The 15,968-nt window shown below is 36.7% G+C and overlaps 1 protein-coding gene across 1 annotated transcript in view; it reads left to right on the top strand.

Annotated features, from left to right (window-relative positions):
• The first annotated feature begins 7,704 nt into the window (after positions 1-7,704).
• The window catches only part of LOC108989933 (exocyst complex component SEC10b-like), a 44,223-nt gene continuing 35,959 nt past the window's right edge, over positions 7,705-15,968 (top strand). Inside the window, exons 1-9 of the mRNA XM_018963701.2 lie at positions 7,705-8,066; positions 8,239-8,319; positions 8,514-8,756; positions 8,855-8,929; positions 9,043-9,144; positions 9,260-9,310; positions 9,392-9,497; positions 11,133-11,252; positions 12,334-12,425. Coding sequence (XP_018819246.1) covers positions 8,239-8,319; positions 8,514-8,756; positions 8,855-8,929; positions 9,043-9,144; positions 9,260-9,310; positions 9,392-9,497; positions 11,133-11,252; positions 12,334-12,425 — 870 coding nt within the window. The 5' untranslated portion in view covers positions 7,705-8,066. The remainder of the gene's footprint in view (positions 8,067-8,238; positions 8,320-8,513; positions 8,757-8,854; positions 8,930-9,042; positions 9,145-9,259; positions 9,311-9,391; positions 9,498-11,132; positions 11,253-12,333; positions 12,426-15,968) is intronic.

Genomic DNA, 15,968 nt, shown 5'->3' on the forward strand with positions numbered 1-15,968 from the left:
TCATTAATTTGTTCAAGAATTTGGAATAGTCCATCCAAAATACTATTGTCATCAACTGGTAAAGACATTAAATCTAAATGAGTAAATGGATTAACTCTATAAACAATTTCAAAATGTGAAAATTGAGTAGTAGCATGAACACTCCAATTTTATGTAAACTCAATGAATGGCAAACAATACTCCCACAAATGTTCATGAAACATATCTAAAGTCTTCCTTACACCAAAATGATCACTCTAATTATATGCAAACTCAATGAAAAGCAAATGATACTCCCGCAAACGTTCATGCAACAAATCAATGTATGACAAATGATACTCCCACAAGCATTCAGGAAACATACCTAAAACTTTCCTTACACCAAAAAGACCACTCCAATTATATGCAAACTCAATGAATGGCAAACAATACTCCCACAAACGTTCATGCAACACGTTAATGAATGACAAATGATACTTCCACAAATATTCATGCAACAAGTCAATGAATGGCAAATGATATTCCCACAAATGTTCATGCAACACATCAAAAGTTTTCCTTACACCAAAGTTACCCAACAAACCACCATGTTTATCACACACAAGCAACTTACGCATAAAACTAGTAAGCGCACAAAATCTATTCTCTCTAAACAAGTACCAATCTAGTTTATGGAACTTATCAAATGAGGCTTTCTCACGTACTCCATACACACTAGCCAAGCCATCATCATTAACATACAATTTCTTATAATATTCAAGTCTCAATAACTTTGCAACTAAAATGATGACAAAGACATACATTCTATCTAAAGCATCAACCACAAAATTTTTCTTACCTTGTGTGTACTCGATTACATGAGGAAATGTCTCAATGAATTGCACCCACTTGGCATGCATTATATTTAACTTACCTTGTCCATTCAAGTGCGTTAAGGACTCATGTTCTTCAACGAAAGGTCGAGTAGGAATTGTTGCACCTGGTACAAGATCAATGTAGTGCTCTATCTTCCTAATAGGTGTCAATCCACTAAACACACTACTAGCAATCTTAACCTCATATCCCTACAACAAATAAATAACAACACTAGACAAAGAGTCGTTAAATTCGTTAGTATAAAAGTTTACCTTAGCATAAAAACTCACTTTTATTTTTCTATTTCTCTCTGCAATCTCTCTTTCTTTTTCGTCTCGGGGCTCAACTCTTTTTTCTTGACTATCAGCCACCTCTCTATTTTCTTTTCACTCTCCCTTTTTCTTGATGTTTTGGTCTCATTCTCTTTTTTTCTCTCACTATCTTTTTTCCTTTCACTCTTTTTTTCTTTCACTCTCTTCTTTTTTTGAACTCTCGAAATCACAATTAATTTTCAACTCGTTCTCTTTTTTTTTTTTTTTGTGGTTTCAACCTCACCCTCATCTTTTTTCTTTGTCATTTTTCTCTCTCTCCCATTTTCGGCCTCACTATTTCTTTTTTTCTCATTCTTATCCTCACTTTTCAGTTTCAATTGGTCCCCATGGACCTATGTTGGAGTTAAAGGAGCAAGTTTGATTGTTCTTCCATCCTTTTCAAAACTGTACATGTTCCTTAACCCATCATGGATCACCTTCCTATTATATTGCAATGGTTTTCCCAACAAAATATGGTCAGCATGCATAGGCACTACATCACAAAGGACTATATCTTGGTATTTTCCAATTGAAAAAGAAACTAGCACTTGTTTATTTACCCTAACCTCTCCACAATCACTCAACCACTGCAACATGTATGGTTTAGGGTGTTTCAAAGTAGGTAAATTCAATTTCTCAATTAAAGTAGTGCTAGCCAAATTAATACAACTCATCAAATCTATGATCATACTACATACCTTATTGTTGATGTGACATCCAGTATGAAAAATGTTCTCACTCTGCTGCTATGTATCATCCATCTTAATTTTTGTATTGAGTGTACGCCTAGTAACAAGAGAATCACCATACTCTTCTTTCTCATACTCATCTTCAACACTAGACTCACGTCGCCTCCTATCTCTCTTGCCCTGTAGATCTCTAATTACCACATCTTGATGATTCATCCTATCCCTCACTTCACCCAACACCAAGTTCAACCGTTCAAACTGTTGTTGCATGGCTTGCAACACAAATGATGAGTTATCTGCCATCCCCTTTGGTCATGAGTCACTCCTATGAGACATCATAATGTTCTGCACAAAAAGAATGTTAGTGGAAAACCTCATACACTCTCTTAAGTGTTTACACTCGAATAATAGCACTTCACTCGTGTTTCACTCTTAATTAGCTTCTTTCCTATAATAGTCTCTCACTCTCTTGCCTTTTACCTAAATAGTTTTCCCGCTCAAGTTCTTTAAGAAATACTTAAACTAAATCAAGACAATACAACCTTGTATTATTCCAACTAGTAATATAGATCCAAGAAACAAGAACAAAAAACAAGTAAGGAATAAAATGACACGAGTCTCAAGGAATTTATACGATGGAAAGAATAATTATAAAACGAGATACCAACTAGAAAGATATATTTAGCCCCTTTGATGATAAAGCTCAATCAACAAATGTTTTTCTTTCTCTTTATTGTAACTATGTAGCAACCTTTGAATATGCTACATTTTCTTTTCTTCTTCTTTTCCTTTTTTTTTTTTCGAATTGTCTTTTCTTTTCTTTTCCTTTCTTTTCTTTTCTTTTCTTTTGTTTTCCTTTTTCTTCTCTAATTCAATCACAAACAGCAATATTCAATTGTGAAAATCAAGCAATTGAATTCAAGCACACAAGAATTAACAATGAGAAACAATGAAACGGCACTCCAAGCAATTGACAAACTTAGAGATGCAAAAAATTCTAGAATTTTGAAACTCTAGAACAATGAAGTCCTAGAATTAAATTTAAGCATGCAAGAAATTAAAAGATAAAATCAGACCTGATTGGAAACATTGCTCTGAATACCAAATTATATGAACAAGTGGGAATGAAATCCCTTGAACCCACAATCAATTTGAAAACTCACCCAAGAAAGCCAAAATCAAGTCAATGGATGGAGAATCTAGACCCGATGAGAACTCGTTTCAATAATCTAGATTATATTAAAATCTAGACCCGTTGAAGAACCTGTATCAAGAATCTAGATTACAAGGAAGAATGCCACAAAGGTTGTGATTTGCTTTTGGTAAGTTCAAAAGTTCATTCAAGAATAAGAGGAGATAGACTCAACTCACAATGAATAAATTCATCAAATTTCATAAACTCTTAACATGAGGCTACAAAGAGTATTAAAACCAAAATCTAATTAAAACCCTAGCCAAAATAAACTCATTTCTTCCAAAACTACCCTTGGTACCGCATCTACAGTAACTCGGGTACAGTATCTCTTTAAACCCTAGTTCCTAAAAAGTAACTTTCCAAATAAGCCCCTGGCCAAAATACAAAGTCTTCCCAAAAACTCTAGTTTATAAGAAATAAGACATGTGGGCCAAGCATCCTCAAACCCAATTATTATAGACTAATTCATATATCTAATAAAATAAGCCCCTTTAATGAAATAAACAAGTTCAACACCTTCAATCACATAATCATAATAATAGGCCCTAATTTTTGTTGCACTCTTCCATAGCTTGTATCATGTGGATGATCACTGGATCTCATTCTCTCAAGCCCATCTTGAATATTCATCTCTTACTAGACTCATCCCAAGTGGATTGCATCAATCATTGCATTGTCTTATTGATCTTCTTGACTCTTGACTTTGTAATTATTGGCCCATCTGGAACTTGCAAAAGATCCTTGAGATTAGGTCCATGTTGGTGCCCATCACATACCCCTTTTTCATGACAGTTCACATGCAATACACATAGCATGTTTCTAGTGGTATGCAATAATCGCAGCGAAGAAATTTAAACTAATCAAAGATTTGAGCAATTTCAATATAGTACCAAACACAATACTAATAATCCCAAAGTAAATTAATTCAAAATCTTCCAATACAAAAGCAATGGGTCTAAACCTCGATCATTTTTCCATAAAACCATTAAAGTATATCAATGTCACTACAATCTAAAAATCCTTCTTCTTCATAATTTTCTGGATGTCAATAAAAAGTTCTAAACCCTTGCAGATAAATATTTCGGTTGCTTTGAGCCGCTCTACTAATGAAGGGTCCGCAAGATGCTCGATACTCTTCAAGGCCTCCTTAACTACAAGGGGAGCCTAGCACTTGAGTTTCCCCATCACTGTCCTCTAATCCTATCACAACTTCTACCATTTTGGAAATAATGATAATGGAAACTACTACAATTAGATTTTAAGAAATCTTAGCAAATTAAACTAAAAACATTCACAGAGATAACATAGGCATGTGTAAGGTAAACCATGAACATGAAGGCATGAGCATGAATATGAATTTTGACAAAACACATTTTTCTCTCATCTAGATTCATTTTCAAAAATACTGAACTTGTAACCATGTGACAAAGTAACGATATAACCATGTAACACTGTAATAGTATGATCATGTAACAAAGTGTCATTTCTTATTAATCTCATGTAATCCTTTCAATATAACAATGTGGGTGGAAACCTCACGACTCCCCTAAGCACCGTGGGCTCCTTGCTAGTTACCGCATCACATTACAAGCCCTCTGACTAGGTGTGAGTACATTCAATTCAATATGATGCGACAGTTTACAACTCGCCTTCACCGTATTTAAAATATGATACGGCAGTTTGTAATTTGCCTTCACCCACTAGCGTTAAGTGCTCTGAAATCCTTTAAAAAGAACCCATTTGAAGTCTGTTGACTGTATTTCATTAATCTAGGGATTATCACTCCAATTTAGGCACTCTAGAGTGGACAGAGGAGTTCCATTAGGTATTCCCTTATCTTAGCATTTGGGGTCAAGAAAAAAAAATCTTTTTCTTTTCAATGCACAACCCGCAAACATGTGACATGTGCTTGTGATGTAACCATGCAATTTTTCATGTAACCATTTCATGTACTTATGCTCAATATGCAAAGAATGCATCACATGAATGACTTAAAATAATTGGAACATTCATAACATGAACATAACACATGAGACTCAATATAGCATATGTATATTTTTTCAAAGAAAGCTCCAAACATGTCATTTCAACCGAAAATTCCAACAAGTATCATATGAATATACAAGGTATAAACCGTTCATGGCATGTAACAAAAATAGGATTTCATTCACTAAAATAAGTAACCAAATGCAGATTTTACAAAAAAACAATATAAATACATTATCCTAAAGTAAGTTAGAGGCTAACTTACAAAGCTCCAAAAAGTATTTTTTTCAATGTTCAAGCAAGCGGAAAGTGTATATTGTAACTATTAGGCTTTGGAAAGCAAAACACCAAAACCAAACATGTGTGTTGTGTACTAGGGTTTAGGCTTCCTAACCCTAATTGGTCATGAACCCTCTTTTGTGATTTTTGAATCACATAAACACATGGCTTAAGAAACTCTAGGGCCGAGTAACATCCGTTCTTTCTATCCTCTCGTGACCAAGTGAGTGTGTGTATGACAAGTGCGGGTTTCACTCCACAAACCCTAATGGCCGAAAGTGCATGGGACTCAAGGTTGGGCTTTTTCAAATGGTGACTAAGTAAAACCCTACGTGAAACCCTAGTGATGGTCGAATATGCCTTATCTCTACAAAGGTCTCTTCTTTTCATTTTGTCATCAAAGATCAAGGCTCTTAGGATAGAAAACCCTAGAGAAACCATACTTAATAAGATTTAATCATGGTTGCCTTCTCATGTTCGAACCAATCACTCCATTCCCATAAGGCTTGCAATAGGCCTATAACACAACTCTTAACTCCCTTAAACCGAAATCTCCAACAAACACCCTTGCAAGTGCGTGTGTGTGTATGAGAAGAGAATGGGCTTGAAGGTTCTTGCCGTGCTAATCCTATCCAACAAAGTATTATTGGATCTCCCTTCTATGTTTGCACAAAATGAGTGTTTGGATGGGGATAAAATGATGTTTGGTTCTTCCTAGAGTGGGCGAGAAAGAGAGGAAAAAGAGAGAAGGAAATCTAAAAAACCAAAATGACCTTTGATCTCCCTCTAGCAAGTGTATGGGCGATGACCATAAATGCCCCTATTTATACTCTTTTGCTCCCACTTATTCTCTCTCCTATCATCACTTATGTCTGGAAAATGAAGAGCTTCAAGAAAATCTTTTGCACGGGCGCCAAGTGGCCCCTTCTTTTTGCCCTAGCTGAAACCCTCTTCCTCTTCCCTTCATCATTGTTTTTTTGGAAACTTAAGGGACTCATATACATGGAGGACAAATGGTGCCTCCCTTGATGTGGTTGAAACCCTAAGCTTCCCTTCTTCCATTTTTGATCTATATATAATGAACCTACAGAGATTAGAGTGCATGGCTGCCAAATGGCAATGTGGGTGGTGTGCCTTAGCAAAAACCGAACTCCATCTCTTCTTCTTCCATCATTAGATTCTTCTAAAAATCCCATGAACCTATGCATGCATGACAAGTGGCAACATGGAAGTTGGCTTCCATGGGGTTGGCGTGCATTCTAGTAAACCGAATTCACCCTAAAGCTTTTCCTCTTCCTTCTTGTGACTTCTTCTAGTGGCAAGTCCCTTGACAAAACTAAAACTCCCATTTCTAGGTGTCTCATAATTGTGCTTATGAAATTCAAAGGTTTTTCTTCTTACTAAACTCCAAGTGGCACCTCCTTCTTATTCCCATAACACTAATGAGCTTTTTCTCACCCCTCATCCTTAAGTGGCTGAAAATTACATGGTCCAAGGCTTCTTCTTGGGTTTGGGAGGCTACTCTACTAAGTATCAAGGGCAAAAATTAGCCTTACCTTACCATATTCTAATTCCAAGGCCTTTGAGTTTTCACTCACTTAGGTCCAAGTAAATAGAGACTTTACCAGTGGAGTAATCACTGATTGTAGATACTTTATTTTGTTACCGTACTTCAAGGTCCATTTGATTAACGTTATTCTTTAAATTAAAAAATTCTGCATTCTCTTGATCATCCACATCCCGAGAAGATTGACTATTCTTATCCTTTCCAAGTTGATACTGTAAATCTTCCTTCTCTTTTTCAAAATTCATTTTTTTCTCGACATTCTTGTAACTGATTCTGCAGTAGTCCCTTCCATATCTTCAACAAATTGCTCCGTGTTTTCCTCTATGTGGCTTCTCTTTTCAAATTCATCTATGCTTCCATCATCCTTATTGGATTGCCCTTGCCAGCGAGGTGTTTGTTTGTATACTTCTGATCTGCTTCCATACTTTTTGACTACCATTGCAAAAGAAACAATTGAACTTGCACGAAGCCATGAACCATATTGATCTTTGGTGGCATTCTGAGAAGACTTGCCAATCTTAGAATACTGGCATTTTTTCTGTCTTTATGTTTTAGAATTCCACACCTAAGATTAAAAAAAAAAAAAAAATGGTAATTCTCATATATGAAGGCCAACCATGATTTTTTTCCACCAATGTTAAAAAATTTGCCTCACACTAATTTATTCTATCAATATCGACTTTTATTATGAGAAATTGACCCCATCTAAAACCCTCCTGATCCACATCCACCTCAAGTACTGTTCCAATGGCTGACCTATTATTGTACCAAAATCTTTTGTCAGTCTAGCTAAAGGAAGATTGTATACCTGAACCCAAAAAGGTTCATATGAGAATTGAATCTCGTTAATTGGCATATTCCCTTCTAATTCTTGGAGAGATGCTTCCTGGGCGGTCTCTTCAGCTGCCTTCGATACACAAACAAACAGACCAGAAACTGATGGCAAGAAGATAACAAAACAGAAGTCAGCTTGATCCTTAATACCAATTGTACCCTTCCTGTCGTAACAATACTTTTCCCATAAGAGGGATAAAATAGTCACTGCACCTATTCTATTTCCGTTCGTCCATGAACAATCTGTTCCCTTCCTCTCTCTCTCTACCGATCGATCTTAACGTAAGGCAAGCACAAGCACAGAAGGAAGAATCACACTCTCAGCCGCCATATTTGCCAGTGCCTTTCTCGCTCATTCGGTTCGACCAGAGGTACCATTTCCGTTTCCAACCTTAACAAGAATGGACCAAAATTACAACGTTTATATGTATATATTTGATTTTTCTTGCTCGACCTCGTTTTAATTGCATTATCCATGAGCTCCAAATTGTGATTCTTAAACATATTTTTACAAATTTGGTGTGGGTATTTTACTTGTTCTAGATGAAAGAAAGTAAAGATGGAATCAAGAACGATAGAATTGTTAACTCTATGCCACTCATTCTTGACTCTGATGACTTTAAGGTAAGTCTCAAAACGCATCAATTATGCCCTACATATTTTTGGTATTGTTTTCTATGTCTCCAATTTCAGCTAGGTCTTGTTTGTATTTCATTTTGGTTTGGGGTGTTAATTTGATCATTTACTCAGACAAAACGAACTTTTATATATATATATATATATATATATATATATTATTACATGTTTTGAATTGGTAGGGGGATTTTTCCTTTGATGCTTTGTTTGGAAACTTGGTGAATGAGCTTCTTCCATCATTCCAAGATGAAGAAAATGATTCACCTGAAGGGCATAGCAGCAGCATCAGCGGAAATGATGCTTTCCCGAATGGACATTTGCGTGGTGATGCTGCAAAGTCGAATGCCCCTTTATTTCCAGAGGTCGATAAGCTCTTGGCTCTGTTCAAGGATTCTTATAAGGAGCTGATTGATCTTCGAAAGCAGGTCTGTTTTTAGAACTGTAGGTTATGGAACATGTATTCTATCAAGATATTGCTCCCCTAAGGTTTTCAATTTGCCTTTTCTCTTTATCCTGGCTGAAGATCGATGGAAGACTCTACAATCTCAAGAAGGAGGTTTCTGTCCAAGATTCTAAGCACTGCAAGACACTTGGTCAGGTTAGCTAACTGAAGGGCATTTTACTTTGAATTGTATACATTGAATGAGTTTGAATCTGAAAGTTGAGTTGCATACAATAGAGATACGTATCTCTTTTTTTTTTTTTTTGCAGCTAGAAAAAGGTGTAGATGGCTTGTTTGAGAGCTTTGCAAGGTTGGATTCACGTATTTCAAGTGTTGGACAGACTGCTGCAAAGATTGGAGACCATTTGCAGGTAATTTTTTCCCATACTTCCTTGTCATGTGCTTATAATATTCCTAGCAAATACAATTTTGTACATTGCAACTTTGCTATTGTATGTTTTCATTTGTATGGAATTTTCTTGTCAGAGTGCAGATGCTCAGAGAGAAAATGCTAGTCAAACAATAGAGCTCATAAAGGTATTGTCAATGGTCACTTACTTTATGATGTCCTTTGTTTAAGATGCACTAACTCCTTGTTATTAATTTAACTCTCTACAGTACTTGATGGAGTTTAATGGCAGCCCAGGAGATCTAATGGAACTTTCTCCTCTTTTTTCTGATGACAGCCGTGTTGCTGAGGCTGCTTCAATTGCACAAAAATTGCGTAAGATGGCCTTACCTCGCCATAAAGTAATAATTTCATGGGAATAATACACTTTGCACCCTCAAACTACCATCGACTTTACAGTTTACACCCCAAACAACCAAAATTGACATATTGCATGCTTAAGCTATCAAAAACTAGCACATGAAAGAAAAATAGGTTACATGGCACAATCTTGACCATTAAATCTTAATCAAAGGTGCAAAGTTTTAGTTTTCGGTAGTTCGAGGATGCAAAGTGTATTTTTTCCCCTAATTTCATACATTTTGATTAGCCAATTTATTGACTTGCATAAGCATGATCAAGTTCTCTCCATACTTTTGTTACTAGAATTAGTGGTGGGTCTCATTTAAGCTAAAGCTAAAAAATGTAAGACTTTTCTTTGATATATTTGCATCTATGTCCAAAACCTCATGATGCTTTTTGTGCTTTTGTGGGGAAGGGTGCATCTTTTCAAAGAGTTACAAAATTTTTATCTTAACTTTAAGCAAAATGAAGGTTTGGTGGAAGATTGTATAACTAAACTCAAGTGGATGATTTAAAGTTTTCCTCCTTTTGAATGAACTTTTTGCTTGTGTTGGATTAGCTTGGGTTATGTCTAGAAGGACAATATAGCTCTTTGCTAATTGGAGAGGGTTATATGGAATTTCACAAATTGCAGCAATGTGAAAGATGCTTTCTATTTGTCTAGTATTGACTAAATTTGGGTTGGGCTGTTACATTGGAGGACTTTGAAATTTTCTTTTCAATACTCTATTTTTTTTCTATTTTTTGCTAAGTGTTACTCTTGAATTTGTCCTGTGTATTTGGACTATATCTTTGATTATTTTGCCAATTTTTTTCCTTTTCTGGGAATGATTGAGGATGAACTGGTGGAAACAGTGATGAGTTCTGAAGTTATCACCATGATTAGGAATATCTGTCTTGGTAAATGAAACCAAATTTAGTTGTCACATGATAACTGTAGAGTTCTTAATCTACATAAATTTGTGTCAGATGCAGATAGGTGTATCTCTTTTATACTCTTTATACTTGACTTTCACCTTTAAGCTTATCAATTAACATTTATTACTTACAGAAAAATTCAAAGATGTCATCTCGAAAATTTCCCATAGGAATTATATTGATTTTATTTCGAAGTAATATGTGGTTGCAGATGGGGAAGTATACTTCCACCTCACTATATCAAGTGCAAGAAAACTTAATTTGAAGTTCTCCCTATCTGAATGTCTTGCAGCTTATTTAATTGGTTAAGAACATAGTCTTTCATTTCTTGCAAGTAAAGTTTTATTTCTCAAATTCTTCTTTAGCGACCTAGATAGGTCTTATCTCTTGTATACCTTCTTGTGTACTTGGGCTATGCCTATTCTTATTAATACTACCGTTTACTTATAAAAAAAAAAAATTATTTCTCAAATGTTTATGCCTGTGCTACAGTTTCCAATATTATATTTGTCATAGATGAATTATCAGTGCTAGATTTGATGGTTTGAAAAATGAGAGGAAGTTGTGCTCACCCTCCCCCCTTCCCAATATGGTGAAGGGTTTACTTTCATTATCGTGTAATGTTTTCTTGTGATACCCTTTTATGTTTTTCACTGCAGTTTAAACAACTAGCAATTTCTCTTGATTTAGGATCATTTGCTGAGGAGGATATTGGAAGACAAGCGCTAGGCATACCGTCAGTCATGGGAAATGCAACTGCCAGCAGAGGATTAGAAGTTGCGGTTGCTAACCTGCAGGATTATTGTAATGGTAGGGTAACTTTTACAGAATGTGGATGTATTCATATCTCAGAAAAACTGAAGCCATATACTATTTTTTGCATGTGAGTTTTAAGAAGTCTGCTGTCTTTGAAAAGGAAACTAAATATGTTTTCTAATTGCTGTATGATACAAGATCTTCATTAGAGGAATGATCTAATTTAAAACTTAAGCTGGAAGTCAAAGATTTATATTTCATTTATTTGTGTTTATATATATTTATGTAGGCATGTATGTTTGTAAATGTCTATATAAGTGTATGTATGTATGTACATATGGGTGAGTGCATATATGTATATATGTATATTTGTGTGTAAACCGTGATCTGTTAACATTATGTCACAAGTTGTTAGTCTAATTTCCATGAAATGGTATTTGGGAAAGGCAATTTTAAATTTTTATTCATTTGGAAGCACATAAAATAAGATTACATCATTGGACACCCAATCCTATGATTTATGGACAGAGATGAGCATCTTGTTTTGAAACAGACAAAAGGTGTTGGGGTAAGTCTACTTCCAGAAATCTGGACTCAGGAAACATATATATTGGTGGGTGTGGAAATAATTTACAAAATATATATCTATCTACATTTGGGTTTGTTTCACATCCATAAGATCCCTAGATGGCATGTAATGTACAAGTATCCCAACAATGGTGCATATTACATTTTTTTTATAGGTAATCAAGAAGTTTTATTCATAGAAGTAGGCAAATGGTGCATATTACATTATTATACTGCACTGTTTTATTAATGATAATGATACGCAGGATAAATTTAATTTTTCAATCGTCATATTAGGATTTAAAAAAGATTAAGAATGTGAGTGATATGTTCTCTGGAAAACACAGAGATGTATGCAATGTAGTAGTAGAAGCAGGTCTGTGGAATTTCTTTTTTCTTCTCCAATTCAAAGTTGAGAAAGATTGGGCCATATATGGCAATTTACTTTGGGAAAATGTGAAATTCTATAAATTAAGGGTTTGGAAACAAAAGGTCTTCAGTGAGTCCCTCACATGTTGGAGTGAGAGTTTTTCTCATCCTTTCCTGTAATAGATTTGCTCTCGTGCAGAACTGGAGAACAGATTGCTGGCTCGGTTTGATGCAGCATTGCAGAAAAGAGAATTGTCTACGATGTCAGAATGTGCTAAAATCTTATCTCAGGTAAATTTACTTGTCAGGTTTGATAACAATGAGTTTATTCAATACTGAGTCTAAACTTTGTTGCTTCATTAACTAGCTCTCACTTCCTACTCCCACCTATTCTTCTTATCTTTTTTTTATTTTTTTTTATTTTTTTATTTTCATGCTTTTGTTGTATTCAAGGACTCAATGTGAGTGATTTTAGGTTAGTTAGAATAGTATGAAGGCTGTTGTCTAATGTTAGTGGTGTTATATGGAGTAGTCTTCTCTAAGGAGCGTGAAACTTCTATGACCTTGTTGCTATTTATCATTATTTTATTAATCTCTCTCTTCCCACTGGCTATTTCTGATTATTCTTGCCAGAAATAACCCTTTCCCCACTTTTGGTATCACCAATAAATTCATTGTCTTCCTCAAGGATGCTTTAGAGGTTGACAGTTGGTTTAGGACCATAGGACGGGCTAGGGTCCTGTTGAATTATACCTCATAGAGTGGTAGAGGTGATTGAGGATTGTATTGGAGATTTCCCAGTGGCGACTTTGTTTAAAAATGTGGTTGATGGATGGGAACGGGCATTTGCAGGTTCTTATGGTCCTAACGTAGACAGGGACAGGAGAAGGTTGTGGGAGGAGTTGGCTGGCCTATACTCACTATGGTAAGTGCCGTGGTGCTTAGGGGGTGATTTTAACATTACTCGCTTCCCTAGCGAAAGATCAGAGCATTATCGAAATTCTGTGGCTATGGAGGCATTTTCCGAGTTTATCTTTGATTTGGATCTCATAGATCTTCCCCTGGTAGGGGGAGAGTACACTTGGTCAAATGGGAGGATTTGGTTGAGACTGAATAGATTCCTTGTCTCTCCTTCGTGGGAAGCCCACTATCCCGAAGTAAGCCAGAAACGGTTAGCTCGAGTTAGCTCAGATCACTTCCCTATTCTTTTAGATTGTGAGGGTATTCACAGGGGTTGCTGGTATTTCAAGTTCAAAAACATGTGGCTATCAGCGGATGAGTTTGTAGATATAGTGAGTGCTTGGTGGTCATCATATCAGTTCATTGGTACTCCAAGTTTCATTCTTGCAGGCAAGTTAAAGGCGTTGAAACAAGACCTCAAGAAGTGGAACCTGGAGGTTTTTTGTCACATTGACAATCAAAAGTCTACACTATTGGAGGAATTGCAGGAGTTAGAGGGCAAAGAATTATTGGGAGATACCTAGGAGGAGACGGTCTTGAGGAAAGGCATGGTTATGACAAATTTGGAAAGAGTTCTGTTGTCAGAGGAGACTTCATGGCATCAAAAATCCAGGGCCCTTTAGTTGAAAGAAGTAGATAGGTGCACTAAGTTTTTTCACGAAGTGGCTAATTCACATCGGCGTAACAATGCTATTGAGTCACTCCAATTAGGCTCTTAGGCGATTTCTTCTCCTCCCGAGTTAGAAATCACATAGTACACTACTGTGAGACCCTTTTCACAAAATCGGCTTCTTGGAGGCCGAAGCTTGATACCTTGCCTTTTGAGGCAATTGACTCACAGAGTGCGAGTGCTCTGGAGAGACTTTTTACTGAAGAAGAGATTTACAAGGTCATCTCTGGTATGGCTAAGGATAAAGCATCGGGTCCGGATGGTTTCTCAATGGGTTTCTTTCAAACTTGTTGGGACATTGTGAAAGGTGATGTAATGCAGGTTTTTAGTGAATTTCACTCCTTCCAAAAGTTTGAAAAATCCCTTAATGCGACTTTTATTGCTCTCATTCCTAAGAAACATGGGGCTTCGACTATTGAGTAATTTCGTCCAATGAGCCTGGTTAGTAGCGTGTATAAGATTATTGCGAAAGTCCTTGCTAACCAGCTTAACCTGGTGTTGGAGCATATTATTTCCAAGTCTCAGAACACATTTATTCGAGAGAGACAAATTCTTGATTCTGTACTCATTGCAAATGAGTGCTTGGATCACAGACTTCGAGAGGGAGGCTCAGGGGTTCTTTGCAAGCTTGATATGGAGAATGCGTATGATCATGTGAACTGTGAATTCCTCTTATATTTGCTTGAGAGGTGTGGCTTTGGGGTTAGGTGGATTTCATGGATGCGTCATTGTATTTTAACAGCCTAGTTCTCAGTTCTAGTCAACGGCACACCTGCTGGTTTTTTTTATTGTTCACAGGGACTGCGACAGGGAGATCCTCTATCTCCACTTTTATTTGTTATAGTTATGGAGGCTCTAAGTAGGATGGTACAGGCTGCTGTTAGGGGAGGATTTTTAGCTGGTTTTCAGGTAGGCAATGGCTCTAGGGGCCTTACTATCATCTCACATCTTCTTTTTGCAGATGATACTTTAGTCTTTTGCGAAGCAGATAAGAGCCAAATCCAAACTCTACGAGCTTTGTTACTTTACTTTGAAGCCGTGTCAAGGCTCAAGGTGAACCTTGGCAAGTCTGAGATGGTTCCTGTGGGTACGGTCCCTAATATCCTTAGTTTAGCAAGCCTTCTGGATTGTAAGGTGTCTTCTTTCCTAATGAAATATCTGGGCCTTCCGTTGGGAGCAACTCTTAAGAATAGAGCTATTTGGAATGGGGTGGTGGAGAAGATAGAGAAAATGTTGGTTGGTTGGAAACGGGTGTATTTATCAAAAGGGGGTCGTCTCACTCTTATTAAGAGTACTCTCACTAACCTCCCCACATACTTTTTATCTTTATTTCCTATGTCTACAGGGGTGGTGAATAGGATGGAGAAATCATTTAGGGCGTTCTTATGGGAAGGCATTGGGGAGGAGAAGAAATTTCATCTGATTAGCTGGAAAACAGTTTGTGCCTCAGTTGTGAATGGGTGACTGGGAATGTGTAACTGAACTTTTAATAAGGCTTTATTGGGAAAATGGCTTTGGAGATATCATTTGGAGGAGGGATCATTGTAGAAGGAAATTATTGACACTAGATATGGTGTCGCTAGGGGTGGTTGGTGTTCCAACGAAGTGAGAGGGGGGTATGGTGTTGGTTTATGGAAGTTTATATGGAAGGGGTGGCCATGCTTCGCAAATCAAATCCGTTGTGGTTGGTGAGGGCAATCGAATAAGTTTTTGGCTGGACATGTAGTGTGGAGATCAAGCTTTGGAAAGGGCTTTTCTGGCCTTATATCATATTGCAGTTAACAGGGAGGCGTCAGTGGCGGATGTGTGGTTATTTTCTCATGGCTCATATCAGTGGAACATTCTCTTTAGTAGGGATTTTCACGACTGGGAATTATCTATTGTTTCAGAATTTTTCAGCTCACTATATTCTATGGGAACCCTTATAGCACAGCGAGATAGATTGAAGTAGAAGTCTAATAATCATAAGCTATGCACAGTGAAGGCGTATTATAACATCTTGTCAATACAAGATCATTCTCCGTTTCCTTGGAAGACTATTTAGAGGTCTCGTGTGCCTTGTAAAGTAGCCTTTTTTGTTTGGAGCGTCGTCTTTGGGAAAGATCTTGACCACGGACAACTTGAGGAAGGGAGGATGTGTAGTCATGGATTGGTGCTACATGTGTAAAAAGAATGGAGAGTCGGTGGACCATCACTTATTACAT

Source organism: Juglans regia, chromosome 2, assembly GCF_001411555.2.
Source record: "Juglans regia cultivar Chandler chromosome 2, Walnut 2.0, whole genome shotgun sequence".
Taxonomy (NCBI): domain Eukaryota; kingdom Viridiplantae; phylum Streptophyta; class Magnoliopsida; order Fagales; family Juglandaceae; genus Juglans; species Juglans regia.